This window comes from Lynx canadensis, chromosome B1, assembly GCF_007474595.2.
Source record: "Lynx canadensis isolate LIC74 chromosome B1, mLynCan4.pri.v2, whole genome shotgun sequence".
Classification (NCBI taxonomy): Eukaryota; Metazoa; Chordata; class Mammalia; order Carnivora; family Felidae; genus Lynx; species Lynx canadensis.
The window spans coordinates 42,112,857-42,139,521 of NC_044306.2; the positions used below are offsets into that span (position 1 = coordinate 42,112,857).

The 26,665-nt window shown below is 38.8% G+C and overlaps 1 protein-coding gene across 1 annotated transcript in view; it reads left to right on the forward strand.

Moving 5' to 3' along the window:
• Positions 1-26,665, forward strand: part of ZMAT4 (zinc finger matrin-type 4) — a 275,186-nt gene that overhangs the window by 224,342 nt on the left and 24,179 nt on the right. The window contains exon 5 of the mRNA XM_032593036.1: positions 2,922-3,018. Within this exon, the coding sequence (XP_032448927.1) occupies positions 2,922-3,018 (97 nt within the window). The remainder of the gene's footprint in view (positions 1-2,921; positions 3,019-26,665) is intronic.

Below are 26,665 nucleotides of genomic sequence, written 5' to 3' on the forward strand. Positions count from 1 at the left end.
CAATGCAGGGCTTGAACTCGTGAACCATGAGATCATGACCTGAGCTGAAGTCAGATGCTTAATGGACTGAGCCACCCAGCTACCCCTAGAAAAATAATTTTGAAATATCTCCAAATGTTCAGGTACCTGGGTGGCTCAGTCAGTTAAGTATCTGGCTCTTGGTTTCAGCTCAGGTCATGATCTCACGGTTCGTGAGTTTGGGCCCTACATTGGGCTCCATGCTGATAGTGCAGAGCCTGCTTTGGATTCTCTGTGTCTCTCATTCTCTGCCCCTCTGTTACTCGTGTTCACTCTCACTCTCAGAATAAGTAAACTTTAAAATAAATAAAATATCTCCAAACTTTATTAAAAGTTACTTTTCCCCCCCTCTCTCAGCTCAGATTTTGCTTGGGCTGCCTATTTGCTGTGAAAAAAAGACAGTTCAGTAGGGTCCTTTCTTTTTCTCTGCTCAGGGCCTTTGCTTGTCTTCTAGGGCTTTTGCTTTTATCCCTTTAGCTCAGAAGGCTGCCTCAGGTTCCTCCAGAGCGGAGGGATGCAGGGTGTCAGGTTAGAAGGGGAAAGGGATTGAGGTGCCTGGGTGACTCAGTTGATTAAGTGTCCAGCTTCCGCTCAGGTCATGATCTCACCGTTTGTGGGTTAGAGCCCCGCTTTGGGCTCTGAGCTGACAGCTGGGAGCCTGGAACCCGCCTCAGATTCGGTGTCTCCCTCTCTCTCTGCCCTTCCCCCGTTCATGCTCTGTCTCCCCCTGTCTTTCAAAAACTGAATAAAAGTTAAAAAAAAAATTAAAGAAGGGGAAAGGGATAAGAGTTGGTTTGATAGATATGCATACAAAGCTGGTATAGATCCTGCCAGATCTGGCGGGGGCTGCAAACAGACTCTTCATTTCATGGAGCAATTTCTTGGCTTTCTCAGGAACTCAGCATTACTCCATATGGGCTAAGTATCTCCTCTGGGGACACTTTAAGCTCCAGGTTAGCCAGCTGAACACTCTTAACCTCTTTCTGATGAGGTCTTATTGCCCCCAACTCCAATATCCAAGACATCACCAAATGAGCCCCACTAATACCCAGTACACACATGGTCTGTGGGAAACTGACACATACCTTTTACTCTGACAAGCTGTGAGAATACAGGCCATGCCCAATCTTGCCACCTTTCTTGCTTTGCTATCAAGGTGGCTGGCTAACCAGCCACAGACTGTAGCATTTTGGATCTTGCAGGTGGTATAGAGTCTAGTATATGGCTTCTTGAGTGCAAGGAGGCACTTCTCAAGTTCTCTAGGGAGTTAGTTCCATTGAATTCTTTTCCCATAGGTTTGAGGTGAGAGAGAAGGACACCCCCAATTCACATGGACGAGGGTAAGTAAAACTTACAGTTCAATATGTCTCCTTTAGGAAATCCTCCACCTATCTCTTTCTTTCTTCTCCACCCCTTTTTTAGACTGGTGGTGGGTGGTCAGCTGGGGATTAGAAACTGGTTCTTGACTCTTTTCTTTGGATGTTTTGAAATGGGGTTCTTATACTTCACTTTAGTAATATGGGTGTAGGGCTTCAACTTAGGGCTTTATCTGGGACATTGGCAAAAAAAAGCGTTCCATTTTAACATCTCTTTGAAATCATAATAATAGCTAATTTATATTGATCACTTCTTATGTACCAGACACTCTTTCATACATGCTTTATCTCACTCTGTCTTTCCCAAAATCCTTTAAGGAAACAGAAATCCAGAGAAGTCAAATAATTCATGTAAACTCACCAGATTGCAGGTTACAAAATTCTGCTGACATTGTGCATTATTTTCCTTATAGAAAAATGGGAATGATTTTGTCTCTTAGAAAGAAAATGATATGCATTCATCAGAAAAAAAAATTGCTACAGCTGTTTATAATTCTGGCTCTTTTGATAGTAAGACGTAGAATTTTGGAGAAAATTAGTAACTGTCACTTGGTAATCATTTTAATATATTTTATTCACCTAATTCTTAGAACATCCTTGTGATATGAATGGCTTTATCTCCATGTTGAGGCCAGGAAGACATTATGTGACTTCCTCTAGATCATACAACCAGGAATAATTGGAGCCAGGATTTAAATCCAAAATTTTAGATCCTGCCTTCAAGTTTGCTTTTCTCTCTACTCTGATGGGACGTTATAGCAGAAGGAATATCTTTAATGTGGGTCTCTGAACTGTGGCAAATGTTTAAAGTTTTTTGGTTAAAGCTACTTTCTAACATGTTTGACTCTAGATAAATCAATATTATAAAGAAGTCAAAGTTTTTGCTAACATCCTTGAAAGCAAAGAGCATCTTATTCATCTTAGAATCCCTAGAGCCCAGTTCAAAGTTGATACTTTATTAATGAATGAATTGAATGAATTAAACTAATAAGCAAATTAAGGAATAACTTTCTTTTAAACTCTTGAGTGGAATGTAAACTTTTATGTGAATTAGATTATCAGCATTCTCTTGGGTATTTACATTTTATAAGATGACCCTGGAAGAACTCAAATGAATGAGGTCTAAAGCTGAATTTCTGATTCTACCATTGGAATAGGGTTGAAAGAGTAAGTGAGACAGAGTTTTTCTCTGGAGTCTCAAATTTCATTGCAGAGAGAACAGGTTACCCTGTCTCCATGCCTTAAGGAAAAAGTAGAATGCGTCCTTTGTTTGTGTCAAAATATGTCCAGAAACCTTGTATCTCAAGGAAGCATGTTCTAATAATTTTAGTTATCCAGAAATAGAGCAGCCTGCTTCTAACTTCTGCTAAGGGACGTGTTGGCTGGGCTCTGGAAGGAGAATTGAAATGTTGGTGTGGTAGACCAGATGGCCTCTAATACTCTGTCCTGAACTTTTAAAGATTCTGGGATGCATTCAGGTAGCTGATGGCAAGGACACAGCTAATCAAGTCTGTCTGTTGTCCACAGGTCTGAGGCGCAATTACAGATGTACCATCTGCAGTGTCTCTCTAAACTCCATAGAACAGTATCATGCCCATCTGAAAGGATCTAAACACCAGACCAAGTAGGTACTTTCATGCTCTCACTCTTCGGGCCTTTTGTGTATAATTTATAGCAGGGTGAAAAAAGGCTAACATTTTACTTATTTCAAAATAAGTCAATAGAAACAGGATCTCTTTATCTTCAAATTTCCCTTGATATTTATGTTGAAGCCTCCAGGGTCTACCTAGCACAAGTTAAAGAATGGCTTCTTCTTTTTTGGCACAAGTAATGACAGGCTTTTTTGTTTGCTTATTTTCATTCTTTAATTTTTTTAAAAGCAGCTCAGCATATTTTCACAAACTTCAGGAAACTTTTAGAGATATACTAAGTGTTTCTAAATAAACAATTTTATCTGTGTTTGGAGGATGTGGCAGACTTCGGTGTTGTGAAGTCAAATTCTATGATTTTCTTCTACCACTTAACATTTCTAGATGAATATTGTTGATTAGTATAGAAACCCAACAAATCCCCTGCTATATTAAGTTATTCCCATGCATAGCTATTTTCCAATTAAATGGAAGCTCATTTCATTTTTCTCCCAAATTTCAGATAGCCAGAAAAGGCTATTGGGCATAATTTCACCTACATATTTCCCAGTATAAATATACTATGCATCTTTTAAAAAACAGTGACATTAGCTTTGTAGGCATTTTTAAAGTAGCTGCCAGGACTGCTAATAAAATCTAATAAAATAGGGGAAAAAAAGCAAAGAATATCTCAAAAATATGCAATTTTCCTGAGTGTAATTGTTTTAATTTCACTCCTATTCATTAGTAGAATTGTTTAACAAATTTAACTATATCAAGGCCTTGTGATTAATGAATGATTCATTCAACAAACATTTATTGAGCACCCACTATGTGTCAGATTTCAAAGTGTGCCCCGGGGAAGAAAAGATGAATCAAATTAGGCCTTCCTCTTGTGGAGCTCCCTGCCAGGCAGAGGAAACAGCCATGTGAACACAGGGATTATTCTCTAATACCAGGATGTGTACACCCAGAGCTTTGGGTACCCAAGAGGGAACAACCAGGCCAAGTTTGACAGGGACATTGGCGAAGAGCCTGGGCACATAAATGAGGTTGTGGTCTGATTTTACTCACCATCATAATAACCTCACTGCCCAGCACAGCACTTGACACATATGAAGGGCTTCATAAACATTTTGATCGAATGGATGTGTGACTTTAAAAGATGAGTGACAACTTTCCAGGCAGGGGCATGAGGAAAGTGCATTACAGTCAAGGACTTTATTATTATTATTATTATTATTATTATTATTTTATTGTTTGCAAAGGTATCATAAAGATGTAGGTCACAGGGGTCTGGTGTTGGTGAGGAAATTTAAGCCTGGAGTTAGTTAGGACTCTCAGTATTCCCTCAATTGGCGCTGTCTCCTGAGTCAAATCCCCTTTCATGACTTGCTTTACTCTGATCTACCCCAGAGGGTTTTGTTGAGGTAATTCTTCAAAAAGACTGTCTCTGATTCGTGATGGAGTACCTAGGACACTTGTATTGATTACTGGACACCTCCCCCCCTTCCCCTAACAGTTTACTCAGTGTGTCTCTAACTAGTATTTTGTGACAGGCACTGAATGCAGTCTTACCAACATGACATCTGATGGACACAAAGACACATTACAAGCAGCTGCAACAATAAATGATCATCTTTTAGAGGCATGCATTTATTGCTCTTAACAAATAAAAAGAAAATGGTAGACAATAGTGACTTTAAGTGGCACAAATTAGGTAAATAAATAATGCAAATAGTATCTCCAGCTCCAGGAATATCTCTATGTGTACCTATACAACTTCATGTGCCAGAAAGTGTGCTAGGCATTTCCACACCCATCATCTCATTTAATCCCCTTAACTACCTTCAGATAAATGTCATTAACCCATTACTTTACACAAGAAAGTTAAGACTCAGAGGGACCAAAGCATCACCTTGCCAACAAATGACAGAACCAGGACTGAACCTGGTAGTGTCTGACTCAGGCTCACTGAACTACCACAGTGAGGACTGCCAATAGAGAGTACCAGGATGAACTTTGAAAAAGAGAGCATTCCTTTCCCAGTGGCTTTAATAAATAAATGTGACTTCAGAAGTGTACATCTCCTACCATGATTTCTTTCCAGTAAAAAAGACATTTGTCTCTACCTCAGAAGTACAAGGTTGTTCTTCTAAAGAATGAAATGAGGGAAACATGAGGGGAATAATTGCAAAAGCCCTGTCCTATGTGACTGTTTCATCTGCCCTTTTACCTAATTTGGATATTGCGTGTGTGCATGTGTGTGTGTGTGCGTGCATGTGTGTTTACAAGACAGATTGTTCCATGAGTCTTTTGTAATCAATCCCCTTGTCAGGTTTGGTATCAAGTTGATGCTGACCTCACTAAACAAGGTGAGAGGTCTGCCCTCTGTTGCTAATCTCTGAATGAGTTTGTAGTGAACTGTTGTCACTTCTTACTTAAATATTAGGAAGAATTCATTAGGGAAGCCATCTGGACCTGGAGATTATACTGTGGGAATGTTTTTATTGAAAATTTAATTTCTTCAATGAAACCCTGTTCATATTTTCTATTTCTTCTTGTATCAGTTTTAATAAGTTATTTTTCAATGGCTTTGCCCTTATTATCTACATTTTTAAATGTATTGGTATAAAGTTGTTCATGGTATCTCCTGATTTTATTTTTAATGTCTGTGGGATATTTTTCATTCCTAATATTGTTTATTTGTCTCTTCTCTTTTAAATTTTTTTTATAGTTTTGTTAAAAGTTTATCCATCTTTGAGTCTTTTTGAGGGATGAATGTTGGGATTTGTTGACTTTTTTCTGAGTACAGCTCTTTTCTGCCATTAAAAAAAAGTGTTTTTCTTTCTAGTCCCTATGTATTTAATTTTCATTTTCCTCCATCAGATTCTTCATTGAAAAGTGTAGATCATCCATTTTCAAGTATTTCCTTTTCTCCTAAAATATGCATTTAAGGTTCTCAATATTCCTCAATAAACTGTTATAGCTATATTCCACAAGTTATTTTTTTTTATCCTAGAGGTTTTATATGTATTTTAATTATTATGTATTTCAACTTATTGTCTGACTTTTACTGTGATTTCTTCTTTTACTTATGGTTATATATAAGTGCTTTGCTTAAAATCTAACATGTGGGGAATTTTTCTATTTATATTTTGGAGAGGATTAATTTGTACTGGATTTCACTGGGGTCAGAGGACATACTCCAAATGATTTCAGTCTCCTGAAATTTGGATAGACTTGCTCTGTGCCCCAGGCAAATGTTCAATTTTGATAAAACTCCACGTTCCCTTGAAAAGAATGTGTCTTTTCCAGTAATTGAGTAAGTGGTTCTGTATATCAATTAGGTCAAGTTTATTAATCTTGTTTTTTAATCAATTTTTTTAATCTTCTGTGTTACTGATTTTTTGTCTGTTTTTATATCCATGAGAAATAGAGGTACTTAAAAAAACTTCTGACTAAAAATATGGATTTGTCTATGTGTCCTTTTAATTCTACTTCTTTGCTTTATATGTTTAAAGGTATATTATTAGATGCTTACAAATTTAAGAATTTCTAAAAATATTTATGGAATTGGCCCTTTTGTCATCATGAAATGTCCTTTGACTAGCAACACTGTTATTAGAGTACATTGACATCAGCTACCCCAATTCTTCAGAGCTTCCAAAGTTTTTCCTTTAAATTTTAGCCAGCTTTTGTTTTGTTCTCAGGTGGAAGGTTAGTATGATACCAATTACTCTCTCAGAGCTGAAATTGGAAGTCAGCCAAATGGTTCTTAACAACTCTAATCTGACCGATTAAATCACCATAAATATTAAGGTGTCAGTAATTTTCAAGGACTTTTATTTATACTTTCAGTAATAACTTCTAGAGAGGTGTTCAGATGGGTTGTGTAGTGGAAAGAACACTGAATTTTGAGTCAGGGGATTTTATTTCAAGTGCCACTTCACCACTGAGTGACCAGGGGCAGTAACAAATGTCCTTTAGGCCTCCGTTACCTCATAGATAAGTGATTAGTGATGACAAGAACAGGAAAAGTACATGTCCGCTTCCCATACCTTGCTCACGATCCTGGTATTCTTTCCTGCTGCTACTGAATTCAGCCTTAACATTCTCTCCTCAGTCAGCCTCTACTATTTTACTGGAGCTAGCAATGTCTTCCAAAATTATGTCCACCCAGAAGCTCAGAATGTGAACTTTTTGGTAAATAGGGTCTTTGCAGATGTAAACAGTTAAGAATCTCAAGATGAAATCATTCTGGTGTCTTTATGAGAGGAAGAAAGGGATATTGGGGCACACAGAGTAAAAGGCCACGTGAAGACAGATGTAGAGATTAGGATTGTTTCTACCAGCCAAGAAAATCCAGAGCCAGCAGGTTGTGGAAGAGGCAAGGAGGGATTCTCCTCTAGAACTTTTGGAAGAGGCTGCTGACACCTTGATTTCAGGCATATATTCTCTAGAGCTGAGAATATATTTCCATTGTTTGAAGCCACCCAGTTTGTGGTACTTTTTTTAGGGGAGCCCCAGGAAATGAATGCATTGTGAAACGTACTTGCCTTGTTCCACAAGTATCCTTTTAGTTATGTTTTCTAGGCATCTCCTTCTTATGTCTATGCCAGTACTAACAGCAATGATGATGATGTACATGGTGAGGATGCCACCACTGTTAATTGGAGGTAACTTCTGCATAATTGGAGTATAACAACAAATTAAAACACTTTGAAAGTGTTATTATATATAATATGCACAGCATCCCTGTAATTGACCAGATGTTCACATCTCCATTTTATAGGTTAGAAAATTAAGAGTCTGAGAAGTGACTTGTCCAAGGCGCCAAAAATAATTGGTTGTCAGACCCAAGGGCAGAAGTCAGGGTATCGGCCATCATTACTATCACTGCTATAATAATACTTAAATAATACCATTATTAACATATTGCTCTTTCCTAGTAGTAAAGAGCCTTTTTGTTTTTTTGGCAAATGTCATAAACAGCAAAATGGCAGTCAAATTTTGCTCCATTATTAAATAACAAGAGAAATATTAAGTATCTAATGAGATTAAAGGTTTAGAAATGCAAATGATCACATTGACATATAAAGCAATTGCCTGTTAGTAGATTTTTCAGGCTTTCCAGGGGATATAGTCTGTCAATTAGTACCAATGAGTAGAATGAAATTTAAAGGCACATGGGTACATACCATAGACTAATGAACGTTTCCCCCATAATGTACTTAAATTTGAGTTTAGGGAACACTTCAAGCCTAAGGACATTACATTACCTAGAAATAATGGATATAAAAGTTGTCATTACTTACTTCGATACTTCAGTTGGTTGAAAATGAGACACAAGTGTCTACGAGAATAAATCAGAATGACCAAAAGTTAGTAGTAATTTCTAAATGTACTTCTTCCTTTGAGAAGAAACTTTAAATGGTGATATCCATTGCTTTTTCTACAGTTTTTCCCAACTAGTGTGAATCCTCCAAAGTCTTCATATCATTCATTTTTCCATTATATTCATTTATTTCTTAAATGATTGAATGGATATTTAGCCTAATTTTCAGAGCTGGAATGTATTCATTTGTTTTAAATACCTTGGAATTCAGTTCTTACGTTTAGGGTAGCAGTTAGTTATCTGAGGAGTATACAATAATAAATAAGATAGTTTTGCAAAGAAACCAACCATCAATAACTGTCTGTACTTTCAGGGGTGCCTGGGTGGCTCAGCAGTTAAGCCTCTGACTCCTGGTTTTGGCTCAAGTCATAATCTCACAGTTCGTGAGTTCAAACCCCACATCAGGCTGTGTGCTAACAGCGAGGAGCCTGCTTGGAATCTGTCTCCCTCTCTCTCTGCCCCTCCCTGGCTTGCTCTCTCTTTCTCTCTCTCTCTTAAAAAATAAATAAACATTAAAAAAATTTAAAAAAGAACCATCTGTACTTTTAATAAAATAAAAGTAGTTTAAAGCCCCAAGAAATATTTGGAAGCAAACAAACCAACGAGGAAGAAATCAATGCATGGACGTCTTCAAAGTCTAAAGATCTAGATATTTTTGGTGGAATTTTCAATATGGTTTACTGGCATATCCAAGAACTTCAAGAATCAAAAGAGTTGGGACTTTGGTATTGTGCAATATTTTTTCAACAGAAAAGGTTTTTTGGTTTGTTTTGTTTTCTGAAAAACAGAATATATATGTCATCAGTGACATTCTGAGATAAGCAGAGCATAAGATAGGCTTTAAAATAGAGCTGCCTTTCTTGAAGAGCATTAGGTTATTTCTCTTCAGCTGATACTTTGTAAATTGCTCAGAAAGTCTTGAAATAAAGGGTGAAATCTAGAACCCCAGGCAACAGCATTTTGACTCTGGCTGTGCAAAATGGCTTTTCCAGAAGTAGGCTTACAGACTGTCGCCAAGTCTTTCTAGCCAAGGGGAATCCTAGGTGCTGTAAATAGGGTGCCTGCTGTAGGCATGAGACACAAGGATGTGACAGGACCTGTAGGTCAGAGGGTGTTCTCTATTTAGCTCTGTTTTTAATAGGCAGAACATTCAAGTCCACTACTGTTAAGAGCCCCCGCTTCTTTGAGAAAGGCCGCTGATGAAGCAGAGTTCAACTTCTCAAAGGAAAAACAGCCTGTAGAGAGAAGAATTCCAGAGAAGCCAGAGCAAAGCTATACATCTCTCTATATATAGCACCAATGCACAGGCAATCCTAACAGCTCTATTTTTCCAAGTCTCACTTGCATGCTTTTGCTAAATATGCCATACCTAGGGATACATTATAATCATAGTATGTGACTAGATTAGGTTTTTGCAGGCTTGAGAAGAACTAAATGGGGAGCACTTTCATTCTTTCATATTACTTCCAGAATTACCAATGGCACCTAATATTCTTTAGCTCACTCATTTACTACCCCCCCTTTTTTTGGGGGGGGGAGCTGTTAATCATTATTTTGTCTTGCTTGAAATTTGCATGAGTCATGGCTGTCTCCAGAGTAGTTATGAGCTGATGATTTAATGTCTCAGATTTAACTGTGGACCACATTGAACACCTTTCGTGTTCTTTGTTATGCTAGTCACCCAGGACCAGTTACCAAGGCTTGGTTCTTGAAGAGTACATCTGCATCAAGGAAAAGAAATGGTAGGAGGGTTGTGGATGCCCACAGGCTTGGCGTAGGAGGCACATGTCAGCACCACTTCTCACACCCCGTGCAGCTTTTCAGAGCAAAAAATAATTTTTTTAAACCAGTCTGTTGAGACTCAACTTACACACAACAAGATAGGTCACTTTTAGCAGTACAGTGGGATGGTGTCCACCATGTCACTAGCAGCTCAATCAACATACAGAACATTTTCATAACCACCAAGAGTTCTCTTGGACCCCCTTTTCAGCTCATACCCCAACCCCTGCACCTCCAGCCAAACACTGATTTCTGTCCCCATAGCTTAGTTTGACTGTCCTGGAACTTAATGGGATAATATTATAGGTATATTTTCGGTCTGGTTTCTTTGCCTCAGCTCAATATGATGGTTTGGAGATTCATTCACTTTATTCCATGCGTCAGTAGTTCTTTCTCTCTCCACGTGGTTTCCAACTAATTGTGTCCCCTCACTGAGCTTCATTCAGCGTCTTCATCGAAACATGAGGGGGCTGGAAAATGGGGTAGTCAAAATCTGTGTTATTTCTAACATTCTCTAATTTTATGACTTTGAGGCTTACCTTCTTTAACTCTTTAATATTTTTCAGCTGGATGAAGATTGACTGTAAACATAATTCTTCCTTAGTGTTTACTTCTCTGCTGCTAGGTGGCCCAGAAGCTGACCAGTCCTTTAAGCGTTAGTCCTGTGAGAGGAGAGGTATCCTGGAGGCCTGTCCTTAAACAAAAGGCAAAGGGGCTTTTCAAGTGCTTATGATTTGGGGCAAAAGGAGTAGAGTTGGTTGTGTAAAAGGTAAAGAAGTTTATTTTTAACTTTATTCCAAGCTATGAATACAGAACCTAATGTTGGTGCCTTCTTAAGCACACAGGAATAGGTAGGAGGGAATTGGGAGGGTTCTAAGGTAGACTTTGGCCCCTCACCTGAGGAGGTCAGGCCTCTGGACTTGCACTCTTTCTGGGTTTTCTGTAAGTTACCATAAGCACTTCTCTCACATTTCACCAGAGTTCATTAAAAATGAGGGTATGTCCATTTGTAAACTATTTTTAGCTGCCATTGACTTTTAGTCCAATCAGACTTAAGTAGAATATTGAGCTTTGCCAACATTTGTCTAATCTCTTAAAGGTTATCCTGGAACATGAAATGCCAGGGAATTGAATTAAACGAATGAAAGATCTCACTTCATTTAGGTCAGTTTTGTTGGGGAAGTGGGGAAAGGAGATGAGATGGAAATGGAAATCTGCCTGTGGTCTCCTTACTGAGTTCAAGTTCTCTATCACCTCTCTGAAGGGTGGAAGAGAAGATTGAGTAGGGTCCATTTGGCTCTGTTTTCCATAGTGTGGATGGGGTAGTGGTGAATGATTGGACAGATCAGCCCCTCACCACATTTAATTCAATCCCACGACCAAAATCTATCAAACATCTACTACGTGTAGGGCATTAAACAGGCCTTAAGAATAACAGAAGGAGATGCAGAGATAATTATACCTCTCTACACGTTTATAATGTAGAGAAGATGCAAAAAGTAGTCAAGTAATTACAATTAAGATCAACATAGTATATGGTAAGTTCAAGAAGTACAAAATATTGGGGCACCTGGGTGGCTCAGTCAGTTGAGCATCTATTTCGGCTCAGGTGATGGCCTCATAGCTCGTGAGTTCGAGCCCCGCGTCAGGGTCTGTGCTGACAGCTCAGAGCCTGGAGCCTGCTTCAGATTTTGTGTCTCTCTCTCTCTCTGCCCCAACCCACTCACATTCTGTTTCTGTCTCTCTCAAAAATAAATAAACATTAAAAAAAAAAAAAGAAGAAGTACAAAATGTTGCTGAAATTCAGAGGAAGAAATAATTGCATCTGGTTGGGGATCATTGGAAAAGACTATTGTAAAGTGAGTGCAGTAAAATGGTTTGGGAATGAAAATGTCTGGTTTAATCCTTACTCTACCATCTACTAACTGTATGACCTTGATCATGTTACTTAAAGGCCTCTCTGTGACTTCGTTTCCACATTAGGAAAATATAGCAGGTTATTTACAAAACTTAAAACTGATTACAGTGGGAATTAAGTTTTAAGAACAACAAAAACAATAATAGCAAAAAATACTCAAGTGTGTAGACAGTACTTGGCATGAAGTTTTTTCTCAATAGGTGTTAATTATCATTTTATAGTAATGAAATTGCATTTGAAATGTACCTCGAAGATGAGGTAGCGGATGTTGAGGTAACATTTAATACTTCTGTTCCAGGTACTTCTTCTGTAAGACTGTCCCAGAATTCTTAACAGCAAACTCTAGTTTCTTGCCCAAAGTTGGGGCTTCTGGACTCACACACAAGCTCAGGTCTACTCAGTGTTTAGAACCCAACTGACCTTAATCAGACAATTAGATAAAAAGAATGATCTGAGAGAGACCTTCAAAGAATGTCCTCATTTTGAGTTTCTTGCAGTCATTTGCTTTCTACCTGCTCCAAGTCCTCATTTTATACAACATTTCAAGCTTGATATTCAATCTTCCAACACCAGAAAGAACATTTTCTGCACATTTCCAGTTACATGTGGTCTCTAAACCCCAGCTCCTACTCAGGCTTTCTGCTTTATCCAGCTCTCTGATAACCAGTTGCATTTTGTCAAACATCTGTTATTAACACATTTTTCTCCAAAGACCATGGATTATAAACATTGAAAATAAAATAAATTGAACAATCCTCCTGGCTGAATTTCCTAAAATCGTTGTCCTGATATTCTTTGAGACTCTCTGGATAGAGTATCTTTACCATTTTGATTAGAGGGGTTTATTTTTTTTTCCCATTTGCATTTTTTATTTTGCCATTTAAAAAGAGTATTTGTATTCTTTTTTCTCAAACACCTACAGCTCATACTAGAATCTGGCTAATCTCAACATTAACTGATTAAATCCAGCTTTGAGTCATGGTGTTTGATAAATGCCTAAATCTTCCAAAATTGGAAGGGTTTTCTCAAAAAAACAAATGAACTCTGTGTATAAGGGTGACATCTTTTTAAGTGTTGGCCACTATTATTTAAGTTATAACTTAATGATAAACATTTTGAAGATATTTTGTTTCTTTTCTTTGAGTTAATATTATCTGGACCATTCTATATTGTGCTAAGAATAGCCAGATATAGCCAGAATCTGGACCTCAGTCAGAATATAAATTTACATAACCATCATTAGAGTCATATATCTGCCACTCTTAATAGTCTTTAACAACAAATAGAAAATGCATGGTTTTCTATAGCTTTTAGGGTCACAGAAAAATCTCAGTCCATTTCATGCTGAGTAGTCAAATACAAATCAAAATCTATAAAGCTAGCTTTCAGAAATGTTGGTGATATTTCAAGCTCAGGACACAAGTAGTTCAAAGCTCTACCCACAGCCTCTGGTGCTATTATCGTCTCCAGAGATATATGTCTTTTCTCTTCCTTATTTAAGTGCCCTTTCTTCTAAAGACACCTAATAGGCTAACATGTGCACTTTACTCTTTTTGAATTCTAAAACCATAACCACCGAACTTATTTCTGTTCTAACAAAAAGATCATATAATAACCTTTAAGTAGATGAGTTTCAGACCTCTAATTTTGTTTCCTTGACAATGGATAAAGTTGAAATAATGGATTTCGTTTTCTAACATCTTTTCAGCACTAAGTAAGATAAACTTACTAATAAGTAAGATTTTCATGGTCAGACAACTTACTAAATTAGAATCTATGTCCCTGAGTATCTATATCAGAAAAGGACACCTTAAGTGTCTGCCATAGATGAGGTTAGCTCTAACATGGCTCATTTTAAATCCAGCTTTGGATCAACATAATTCTTACTCGGGGCAGCTGTGATTGGGGGTTCTTCAGATTTCTCAGCAGCCTCCATACTTGGAAGGTTTGGAAGTCAACTATACAGGTTTCAATTTCTTCATCTTGGAACAGATGTCATAATTGTGTTATTCCATATTAACTAAGGGCCTGAAGATAAAAGTGTGCCTCCCATGGAAAGGATAGACCAGGTAAAATGTAATCAGAGATGCTCACTATAGCCAGGAAATTTAGTAGCCAACATCTATTGTTCCCCTTTAAAAAAGTGACAGGAAAGAGGTCAGGCTCTCTCACACCAGTATGTCAGGAAAACATCAGTACAAGGAAAAGATATGTCAGTGCTTTGCAGTGTATGTATACATTGAAGAGGCATCTTTCATTTAAAATTTAACTCTCAAGTAACCCAGTAGCAGGTACCTAATTAGTCAACCTTCTAGAACATGCAAGTGGCATTTCTATAGTGAATCTAGAGAGTTCATTTCTGTGGATTGAATTGGTTCACTCATGATCTGGAGATTTTCAGTATTATGACACGTTGGTGAAAGAACACCAGAACATTCACTGAATGGGTCAAGGGTTTAACAAATAAGTGACCTACTATGTGATGGATTCTAAGTCACATAGTACAAAATAACAAATTAATAACTTACATTTCCTGTCTTTAAAGTGATAATGTAATTTTTTAAATGTTCAAATGACTCAGTCGGTAAATGACCGACTCTTGGTTTTGGCTCAGGTTTGTGACTTCAAACTGTGCTGGCAACACAGAGCCTACTTGAGATATTCTCTCTCTCTCTCTCTCTCTCTCTCTCTCTCTCTCTCTCTTTGGCTCTCTCTCTTTGCCCCTCCCCACCTTGCACTGTCTCTGTCTTTCTCAAAATAAATAAATGCCTAAACCCCAAAGCTCTGTGATTCTAGAGAGATCCCTTGACTCTTGAGTCCATTGAAATTGCAGGAGAGGACACTGGTGCCTCTACTCCATGGTGAACGTTGGGGAGCTCTCCAAACAGCTGGCAGTGAAGGGAGCTGGGTGACTGGGCACAACATGGACCATGCCTCCCAGAACAATGTAGGTTTTAAGTGCAGGTTTTAGTGCCCAAGGTAGCCTGGAAGCCTGAGTTATGAAGGGAAGAAAGAAGGCAGGTGCAGGAGCCATGAAGGATGTCAGGTATAAACAGGATGAGTTACCAAGAAGTGCTTGTTGTTTTGTTGTATGGACTTGTAAGGCCTTACCCCCCAAACTACTTTCTTTGCTTAAAACTTCACATTTTCTGGGTTCTTTTTTTTTTTTTGAAGAGCCCTCATTACTTATTTATGGTGAATTAAATCTTGTAACACCTAATAGGATATTTTCAATGCTATTAAGTGAGGGAAGAAACCAGGAATGAAAATTAAGTTAAGAATAAATGACATCTGTGATCAAAGAATGATGATTAGAGACATTTATTTGTCCAACTTCTGTTAGAAACCACTCTAATTATTCTTTCCCCCTTCATGCTCATAACACTTTCTCTAGTGTATGGTTCTAGGAAATGATAGCAAATGATTAGCTCCTATAAGATAGTGCACAGATAAAAGAGTAAGACTGAGTCAGATTTTCATAACAAGAACTGCTTCATTGTTTGAAGGCAGATTTTTTTTTTTTTTTTTTTACTCTTCATGTGGGTAATTTTTCTTTTAACCTAGAAGTAGGATTATTCCTGGATCTTTTGATTAAATTATCTCATCCTGGGCCCACAATGGATGTACAATAATTAATAGTCTTTCTCTTCACAACTGTTTAATTAGAGTTGAGGCCAGCATAGGATTTGAATGACTAAAGTCAATGAATATCATTCCACAATATTCTCTGCTAATTATGAGTAATTTCTTCATTCGGAGGGGAGAATGTGACAGGCTGTAACACTGGGCCTGCCTTCTGATGTGATTTCAGGGAGTTGTTTTCTTCTCTCACAGTGATACCCTTTCCCCCATACACACATGCTAGCTAATGGCCAAATTATATTTTTCCACAGGAAAAAAGTTATTTTGTCTACTTTCCTATAAAAGTCCCAGGGATAATGGCACAAAGGGATGTATAAATAACAAATGTCAGAATCTTACCTGTGAGAAGTTTAGATGGGAGGGGACTGAGATAGAAATATAAAGGGCATCATTGAGTCGGGTAGAGAAGGCAGAGGGAGGAGATGAGACTGGCAAGAACAAACTTGGCCTATTTGGTCCAGGGTCAGGCAAGCTTGAAGAGATAATATTTGCTCCTTATACTCTTGACTTATAGAAAGACAAGTGGGAAATATAACACTGAATGAGTTAAATATTTTTTCTATGCAAACATGTTTCTAGATTCCCTTACCATCATACTTTTGTCTGTTATGATTTCTTTGGTTTCTCTAGCTTAGTGCTCGTAAAGCAAAGATTTCAACTATTTTGGAAAAAAACACAGATGTACTGACCTCATGACTCACCCATTTTTATCCCTTTGAAAGAGAGGGAATAAGTAGCTCCTTTATCATTTTTAGTCAGAGAGAGGTGGCTAGATAGCAGATATGTGAGAGAGTCGGAGTAGCCTGGTATGAGACAGTGGGGAACTCCTCTGTCAGCCATTGAGTGTAAGGCCAATGGCTGCCCTGTGGATAGTCTGACCATGGAAGGAGCTTGAAGGGGCTATGAAACCCCACTTCTGCTTCTGAGCATCCTCCCCATAATCCCAGTCTCTTCCTGGTTTTCAGAGTCAAAGGAACAGAGCCACTATAGACTAAAAAATCATGTTAATATCATCTCTCCTCATAGGTATGGATCCAATCAGAGACTTGGAGGTGGAGAGAAATATATTATGATGTCATGCAGAATTATGCAGACCAAAAAATTTTTAAAGCATAGTTCTAAGTCAAATTTTATAATCTAGTTTAGAATATTTCCTTTCCTTTTTTTTTTACTCTAAAATTATTTCTCCTCTAGTAGTGTTCAAAGACAGTAAATTGCATCCATTACCTTTGGATTTAGACAGCAGATGTTGTCATGATTTTCTGGCATGTCCTTTTCTAGAGCCATGGTACTTGAAAATGATTCAGTTCTGTTCCATATATTTGCTTGATGTTGAGCTCAGTGTCTGATATCATGTGGATATAAGACCAGCCAGTAGTGTGATCTCTGCCTTCAAGAAGCATAGAATTTAACTAAGAAAACTAATTAACAAACATAATAAAAGAGCATCAAAATGCTCATATGTGATTGTGATTTTATGTAACATCATGCAAAGAATCAAGAGAAGGGAGAGGTGAGTGCAGACATGAATAACAAGAGAAATGTGCTTGGATGAGATGAGCCTGGGCTGAGGAACAAGGATGATCAGTCTGGGATGGGCTGAGTTTAGGAGCATCTAAATGGAGATGCCAGCGGGTACTTAGGCTTATGGGTCTGGAGTTCTGAAAATGAATGATGGCTGGAGAAACAGTTTGGGAGTCATTAGCTCATAGCAGGATAATGAAGTAGTTGAGATGGTAATAGATGAGATCATTCAAGGAGTGTGTGTAGAGAAGAAGGATAAACACACATTCATGCATGCGTGTGCACATGCACATGCACATACAGGGTGACAAAGGAAGAGAAGTCAGTACTTTTTGTCATGACACATTTAATATTTCTAATGTTATTTAATAATATTTAATATAATTTAATTTATATAAAATTTAGTATATCCATATTATTTTATATTAAACATTAATATATTTTATATTGAATATTAGTAATATTTAACATAATTTAATATAAATATATTAATAATATACCTAATAATATTAGAAATAATAATATTTCTAAGTAGGAGAACAGGACAGATTAGTGCTTCAGAAGCCAAGGAGGAAAAACATTTCAAGAATGAGGGTGGTATTGTTCAGATTAACTAAATACGGATGAGTCAAGTAGGAAGAGGACTGAAAGAATCCAGAGACTTTGCCAATCAGGAGGTAGTGGTTGATTTTTGCCAGGGAGTCTTGCTGAAGTTTTGACACTATGATGACCACAATGGCTGGGGTAAGAACAAAGTAAGGGATTTCCTTACCAATGTTCTCACTGGGTGAGGGAAAAGGCCCTGCAGCTTCAGAGATGACCCAATGAGAAGGGCAGAGGGGGAAGGATTTGCATGAGAACTCAAAGTTAAATAGAAGAACCCTCTTTTAAAATAAATAGTATGTGGAATTTCATAAAAACAGAGCTCTATTAGAAGTGGACATGTAGGGTCAAAACTACCACCCACTAAACTTTTCCCCTGGGCCCTACTGTTCTCTGGAGGTCTGAAGAACAATTTAATAACATTGTTGACAGGACAACAGAGGAAAGGGTCTCCAGCCTGGGGTATGGACACGATTCTGATAGACTGGAAGAGCCTTAGTGAGTTAAGCTTTAGACACATTGCTTTTGAAGTAATGGTACTTTATCCAAGTAGGGTGGTCCTGAAGCAAGCTTAGTATGCAGATACAAGTCAGGGCTTAAAAATGGAGATTTTGGAGTCCGCTGGATAGGTGAAATTTAAGCCTGGAGAATAGGTGTATCCTCCAAAGTAGAGAAAGGGCAGAAAGAAAAAGCAGCACCATGGACATTGTATTAGCCAGGATTCAATCGGAGAAGCAAAACCACTAGGAGGTGCCTCCCTCTGCCCTTGCCCTCCTCTGTCATACACACACATACACTCACACACAGATACACACTCTCACACACACACAGACACACTCACACATAGACACATACACAATCTCACAAACACATAGACACACAGACAGACTCATACTCTGGCATATACATGCTCACACTCACACACACACACACACACACACACACACACACACACACAGGGATTTGACCTTAGACAATTGTGGGAGCTGGTAAAGCACTATCTAAAACTGTTGCCTTTACCTCTGCTGCTAGAGCCTGAAGTATGCAGGACAGGCTGTTAGGGCAATGGATATAAAGTGGGGAAGAGCGAGGCCAAACTTGAATTCCCAAGAAGGAGCTGGAACTGTATGGGGGGACAGAAACCATGTTAATGCTCACCACCTTCGACCTCAGTGGAGCAAATGTTCTGCAGGAGGATGTGACATTTACATGTGTGAGCTACAGAAGCACTGACCTTCCGAGTGTAAAGAGACAAAACTAGAAATGGACAGGGAAGGGAATCCCAGGAAATGCCGTTCAGCTTAGCCATGCTCTGCAGCACACGTGTTTTGTAGCCATGCTACAAAACCACCACGGCACACTAAGAAAACTGCTACATAACAATAAAAGACACAACAGTCAAATGCCAAATGAGAGGCCAAAACATTAAGTGCCAAGTCATTTTGTCTCTCTTTGAAAAGAATTAAACAAACCAAAACTAGAGTGACTTCAAAGGCTTCCAGTTTTCTCAGGAAGATAAGCTTGTTTTATTAATGAGTGCCATTCTGAATCTCTTTGCTTTAGCTACGTATAAAAATTATAAATGAGAAGACCATTTCTTTTTATTTTTTAACTGAACCATATGCCTTTAATGAAAATATTCTAGACTCACATGTGTCAGAAAATTGATATCCACGTAGGAATGAATTATACCCAGCATACTAAAAAATTAAAATATCACCTGGAGAATACATGATTTTATCAGCATACTGAGATTAATTTGAAGGGAGAGATACCATGATTTGTTTTCTCATTGATGAGCAGAAAGAAAATTCTGCTAGTGCTATGGCTTAGGGATTTATTGCAGAGCTTTCATGGGAAATGGACCATCTGTGGTTGGACACATTATTATTTATATAATGTGTTCAAGACAACAAGTTATGATAAAATATCCAATTTCCTTGGTGAAATTGTCTATTTTACTTTCTATGTATGTGTGTGAAGTTTGACAGGGTTGTGAAAGATCATTCTGAAGAAAATAGCTTCACCACTTTGTAATAGGTGGGGCTGGAGATGCATCAGGTGGCACAAACGTTGTCAGTGGCAGGAGGCCACTTACTGAGGCCAACACCAGGACAAGAGTTAATTGGAGAGTTGGACAAACATCAGGGAATTAAAATGTATAAACCTTACAACAGATATGGAGTTGTCATCCAGCCCAGCACCTCTACGAGTCGTGACTAGGAAAGATGGCCAAAGGGTTTGGTCACAGAGGAGCTTATAGGGACCATTTCTTGGTGCTCTATTCTTTTCTGTCATCACACTTTCCAGAAAAGATCTAACCCGTTTGATACATACCGTCAAATCCAGCCCTGACTCCAGACTCTCTAGTTGGGCATCTCAAACGTAACATGATTAAAAAGAGAACACTCGATTTCCCTCCATGACCTTATACCTCTGTCTTCTCTAGGCTCCCCACATCTCTAAACAGCACTACGATTTATCCAGTTGCTCAAGGCAGAAGTCTGCAAACTAACCTTGATCCTTTTCCTTCCCTCCATTTACATGTTAGATCTATCAGCCAGTCCTGTGACACTGCCTCTGTATCTCATCCCTCCACCTCCAAGTCTGAGCCTCTGGTCTCTATCTTTTCTGGCCTCCCTGCATCAGCCTCCTAACTTGCTGCCTGTAGGTCCATTTTCCTTTCTCTGTGCCATTCCTCCGCAGGAGCCAAAGTCAGCTCTCACAAATGCAATCTAGATTTTATTCCTCTCCACTGAAAATCCACTGAAGGTTGCCCATTGAACTCAGAAGTGCATCCAAACTCCTCTTGCTGGCTCACACAGCTGAGTGCAATCTCATGTTTACCCACCTCTCTGTGCTAGCTCACACCAACCTCCCCCTGCCCACTGCGCTCTAGGAATGCTGACCAGCCTTTGTTCTGATTTTCAAACAGCCAAATGTTTTTCTGCCTTAACTTTGTGTTTACTAGCTGCAATGTCTTCCTGATGTGTTTTCCACCAACCACCATGTGACTAACTCCTTCTTGTCAACCAACTCTAAGCTTAAATGTCTCCTAGGTGTTCTTTGTCACATAATTCTATTTCAACTCTCTACCTAGCACTTATTCCCCTCTGCTATTCCTTCCTTCCTTCCTTCCTTCCTTCCTTCCTTCCTTCCTTCCTTCCTTTCCTCTTTCTTTCTTTCTTTCTTTCTTTCTTTCTTTCTTTCTATTATCTATCAATCTATCTATATCTATCATCTCTCTATATATATTCATCCATCCACCTATCCACATATGCTTTCATAAATAGGATAAAAGTTACAGAAGAACAGGGATTTTTCTGGATCTTGTTCCTTGCTGTATCTCCAGTGTCTAGAAGGAGCCAGCACACAGAAAACCTGAACTACATTCTAGTATTAAAGACAGAGACAGATAAATTTATTATGATATGGGAAATGCCATGTTAGGGGAAGGCAGAGAGTGCTATAGAAGCACAAGAGGGGCAGCCAACCCAGCCTGTGAGAAGACTTCCTGGAAGAGGTGGTATTTGACTTGAGTTTTTAATGAGTAGATGTACAAGAAAGGTAAGGATGTTGGTCTAAGAAGTGACACCACGACTTTACTAATGTAAAGGCTGATTTGGATCTTTAGAAAAGAGCCTGGTGGAGAGAGAGAGAAATAGGCCTGAGCCATTAGCAGGAGACAAGAGCTCGAGTAAGTAGTCCTAAATGTCATTAATGAGAATGAGGGGGAGAGAGGCAGAGAGAGAGAGAGACAGACAGACAATACTTATAGGTAGTGGAATCACATTGAAGGATTTATTTATTTTTTTTAATTTTTTACATGTTTATTTGTCTTTGACAGAGACAGAGAGACAGAGTGTGAATGGGGGAGGGGCAGAGAGAGAGGGAGAAAGAATCTGAAGCAGGCTCCAGGCTATGAGTTGTCAGCATAGAGCCCGAAGCGGGCTCAAGCACACAAACTGTGAGATCATGACCTGCACTAAAAGTCAGTCTCTTAACCAACTGAGCCACCCAGGTGCCCCCACATTGAAAGATTTTAAAAATATTACTCTGACAGCAGATTGCAAAAGCCTAGAAACAGAGAGAACAATTAAGAGATTAGTAAGGTAGTCCAGGCAAGAGGTGCCAAGCTCCTGAGGTAGAAGGGTGTTTGGAGCACTGGGTGGAAGAAGGGCTGGGGGGGGTGGTCATCTAAGACATTAATGGTGCCATGCAGTGAAGGAAGGACACCTGCAGGTGGACTCTGCAATGGCCTGGACTTCAGACTTGAGCGGTATGGACTGGTGGCATCACTTGAATAAAAGAGGAAAAGTCGATTTGAGAGAAAGAGGAAAATCATGAATTTAGTTTTATCCATGTCAAGTTTGAGATGTCTGTGTAGCATTGAGACAGATTTTCCAATAAAAATTGGATGTATGAGTTGGGACAGGAGGGTTATAAAATTAGGAGTGGAAATACAGATTTAGGAATCCTCTTGGAGGTATTCATTCAAACGATGAGCGAAAGCACTATTGAGTAAAAGGACATATAGAATAAAAGGCAAGCAAGGATGAAACCTTGGAAAATAGCAAAATTTTAAGTGTGGGTGGGAGAAATTATGTGAAGGAGATCAGAAAGAGATAGTTATAGAGGTAGGGGAGTCATGTGGCTAGTATCTCAGAACACTGGCCAGATTTTAAGAAGGAGGAGTGATAGGCAGAGACAAATGCAGGGAGAGAAATCTGGTAAGATACAGTCTAAGTGTTGTCTGAATAGTCTGGAGTGTGCTGTTTTGATAATCTTAGGGAACGCAACGTGTGGAGTGGGCAGGAGAGAAGATTGACTGGCGTGTTGAAGGGTGAGTGAGAGGTGAGAAAGGGAAGATGAGGGAATAGAGTATTCACTGGATGACTTAACTTTTCAAAGAGTGTGAGAAAATCTAGAGAAGTTAGGACCAGAGAGCTCCAGGCTTGAAAGAGAAGATCCTGTCCTCCAGTAGAAGGAGGGCCCTACACTCTGAGACTGGAGGAAGAACAGAGGGATCATACGTACACTATTTATTGGAGGGAAGGAGGCAGGGGGAGTTTCAGCTGCATGAGTTCCATCTAATCAGTGAGGAAGGACTGATTAGGAGGAGAGGCTGTATATTTCATTCTAAAGAACACATGCTCTGACACTTAGTAGTTGTCACATAACTCACTAGTTGTGTGATGTCTGGAAAGTAGCTTAACCTCCCTAAGATTCAGTTTCTTTATCTGTAGAATGGGGATACCAGTGCTGATCTCATCGGGTTATGAGAATGAAATAAGATCATTACCCTAAAGCTAAGCACAGTGCTCCATCTAGGCAAGCTATCAGTATATGTTAGCTGCTGCTATTGTTGTCACTGTTGATCGTGAAGGCTGCAGGGGATATCTGAGGTGGTGACTAAGAAGGATTTGAGAGGTAGTTGATGAAGAACAAATAAAAAGATACGCAAATGTTATTGGTAACCCAGCTGGGATGGATGAGGAAGTGGCATGAGGCAGAGTAACATTTCCCCCAAAGATTTTAGTGTATTTATGATTGTTTAACATTTTCAAGTGAGCTCTGTGGAGGCAGAAGTTTATGTCTAATGTTCTCATTGATGTATTTCCAAAATCTCAATTCATTTGTTTAGTTAATTTCTGTTTGTTTTAAAAGACAGTGATGGGTTTATAATTGTTGAATGCAGAAGCAGAAGTTGGTAGTTTGATTGCAGTTCTAATGGAAGCCTGCTCTATCCTTGCCTTTTACCCAATTATGAAAGCCTTTAAGTGACAAAATTACTTAGGGATGATCCCACCTTTTCTCATGTCAGGTTATATAACTATAAGGAAATTTAGGGAATGAAATACTAAGATGGGATAGTAGTGACTTTGATATATGTAACACCTGTAATTCCTATACCCCTGAGTGACAGAAGTGGCCATCGGCAATGCTTTCGTTAATTTCCCTCACTTTCAAGTGTCCTCCTATGAAAACTGATGTTAACAAGTGCTGTGCAATTGGATATGATGATTATATGAAATGAAGTGTGTGAAATACCTGGTGTACACGTTGGCACAGAATGAATAATCAGGAAGTATTTCTTTTCTCTCCCATATTAGCTAACACAGTCACTGGTGTGGGAATGGATTCATGCAGAGAGTATAATATAGAAGAAATGATGTTAGATTGAAATTGAGGGGTCCTGAATTCTCATGCCATCCATATTACTCATTTTCTATGAAACTTTAAGCAGTTCACTTTAAGTCATCTACCAAATGTATAATAGTAATTTTCCTACTTTCCCAATGGGATTATTGTGAGGATCAAATGAGATCAGACATGAAATGCTACCTGAATGTAAGGTGCCATTAGTTTGGTCCTTAAAACCACCTGAAAGGCATTCTTATCTTAGGATGAGAGTACATCATGGCTTTGGAATTTGTTTTAGCATTTTCAGGCCCCATTTTTCTGTGATGGCACAAGAAACTCAGCAGCTATCTTGAAACGCAATGTATCACCTATTATAACTGCAAAACATCAGAACATCCAGATTTCCTCTGTATTAACAATATGCTATTGTATAAGAAATTTTCCCCAAATCAAGTAGCTTATGCAACAAATATTTGCTATCTCATAGTTTCTGTGAATCAGGAATACCAAGACATAGCCTGGGGTTGAAGACATCTTCAGGCTTGAATGGGGCTGAAGAGTATGCTTTCAAGAGGGTGTACCCACATGGCTATTGGCGAGAGGCCTCTGTTCCTCCCACAGGGCTCTTTCCTCATCCAGAGTGAGAAATCTAAGAAGAACAAGGAGGGGGACACAGTACCTTGTGCAACCAAGTGTCTAAAATCACACACCATTAACTGTATTTTTTTTCAAGAAGCGAGTTAAGTCCAGGCACAGTAATGGGGGAGTTGGGGTAGAGACTAGTCTCCTTCCCTTGAAAGGAGGAATGTGAAAGAATCTGTGGACGTATTTTAAAGTCACCACACTTTTTCATAGTCAGAGTCAAGGAGTGATCATGTGGAGTCCCCTTGGGCATCAGCGGAGTGTGTGGCTGCCTTACTGGTCAGTGATACATTTAGCATGAGGAGACTTATTCTAATACAAATATTAGTTCAATTTATTGAAAGATCTCTAATGTAAATGGCTTATTTGATCCTTTCCAGGAGATGGGTTTTAGTAAGTAGACTAGGGAGGATTTGGAGAGTAAGTACAGGGATGGGGGAGCAGCCAAGTGGGAGAAGGACAGAGAATTAGCCCCTAAAAGCACAGCTTTACAACTACATGTGTTTATGGAGAGCTGGGCTATAAGGCCTGAGGAGGACTAAACTCTTTGAAAAGTGGCAGTAGCAGCAGCAGCTCGATTGGTGGACAGATGACCTAAAAAAGTAGTAACGACACTGGAAACGTTCCTCAGACCCTGCAAAAGAAGAGCTCTCTCCTCAGAACCGGAGCTGGGAATACAGCTGGGAAGAGTGAGTGGGTTCACAAGAGTAAGAGAGGGTTATTATGAGAAACCTTTCCAAGTAGATTTCAACTTTGGAGAAATTCCAAGCTGTAAATTCATCTCAGACATTTAAAATGCATTAGATGCCACCACAGCCCTGGCTGTCAATTCAGCCAGCATTTACTGAGCAGCAATTGTGTGTCAGATGCTGTTCTTGTGGCATACACATTTATCAGTTCATTCAATCCTCCAAAACACTGTATGGGAAGTTTAATTATCATTCTCCTTTTATAGGAGATTAGTGCTCTGGAAGGTTAAGTTCCTTGTTCAAAGTCACACAGGTAGCAAAGGGAAAAACTGGGATTTGAATCCAAGTTGTTTAAACTTCATTAGCTTTCATTTCTTAAATGAGAAATTGCAAATGCAGACATATCAGGGATTAAAAAATATTTCTTAAAACGTGGTATCTCCCTAACTAAAAGACTGGTATCTGCCTTGTTCCATGAAGAGTACCTTGCTCTTGACAACACAGTTCAAAATGAGGGTGATGACTTTCAGATCTCTTCCGCACATTTATATCTTTCTCCTTCAGAGATGAGGCTGTGTGTTTCCCACAGCAAACTGCCCACCTTTATTGAACATTCAGGCTGTACCCAATCCCAATGCATCTTCCACTACATAACAACTAATGACAGACTAAGTACTCAAACAGGGCAACCTAAAATTACAAAATTTCAAATACTTGATTTATAATTACACTTTTAATTAAAATGTCAGTAGAGCAATTTGATATCTTTTTCATAAACCTTATCTGTAAGAATTTGCTCATTCACCATTATTCCTTCAGGGGAAAAAAAAACAAACAAACAAACATTTGCTCTTTCTCCCTCCTGTCTCTCTAAGACTTTTGGTTTCTACCCTTGCCCTCCAGGCCTGTGTGCCATTCATCCAGGCCTTCCTTCATTTAGCCAGTAAAATGCATTCACTTTTTCAACATGCATTTATTGAACATCTGCTATGTGCTAAGCACTTTTCTAGTCACTGATGAACCATTGTGGGTTGTGAGCCAGCCACTGTGCTTGGCTCTGTGGGTGCAGAGATGTTGTGTAAGACACCACCACTCTAATGGAAAAATGCAGTATAACAGGAGATGTGATGTCATTTCAGGTAGGATACAGTGGAGATGTATGAATATTTACATCTCTAATATTAATAGTGCCATTATTAGTTACAGTATATAATATACTATTATTACATATGATATATCATTTTGCCTAGGGGTCATAAGATGGAGGAGAACCATGTCAGATAAAAAGTAGGCTTGGGGAA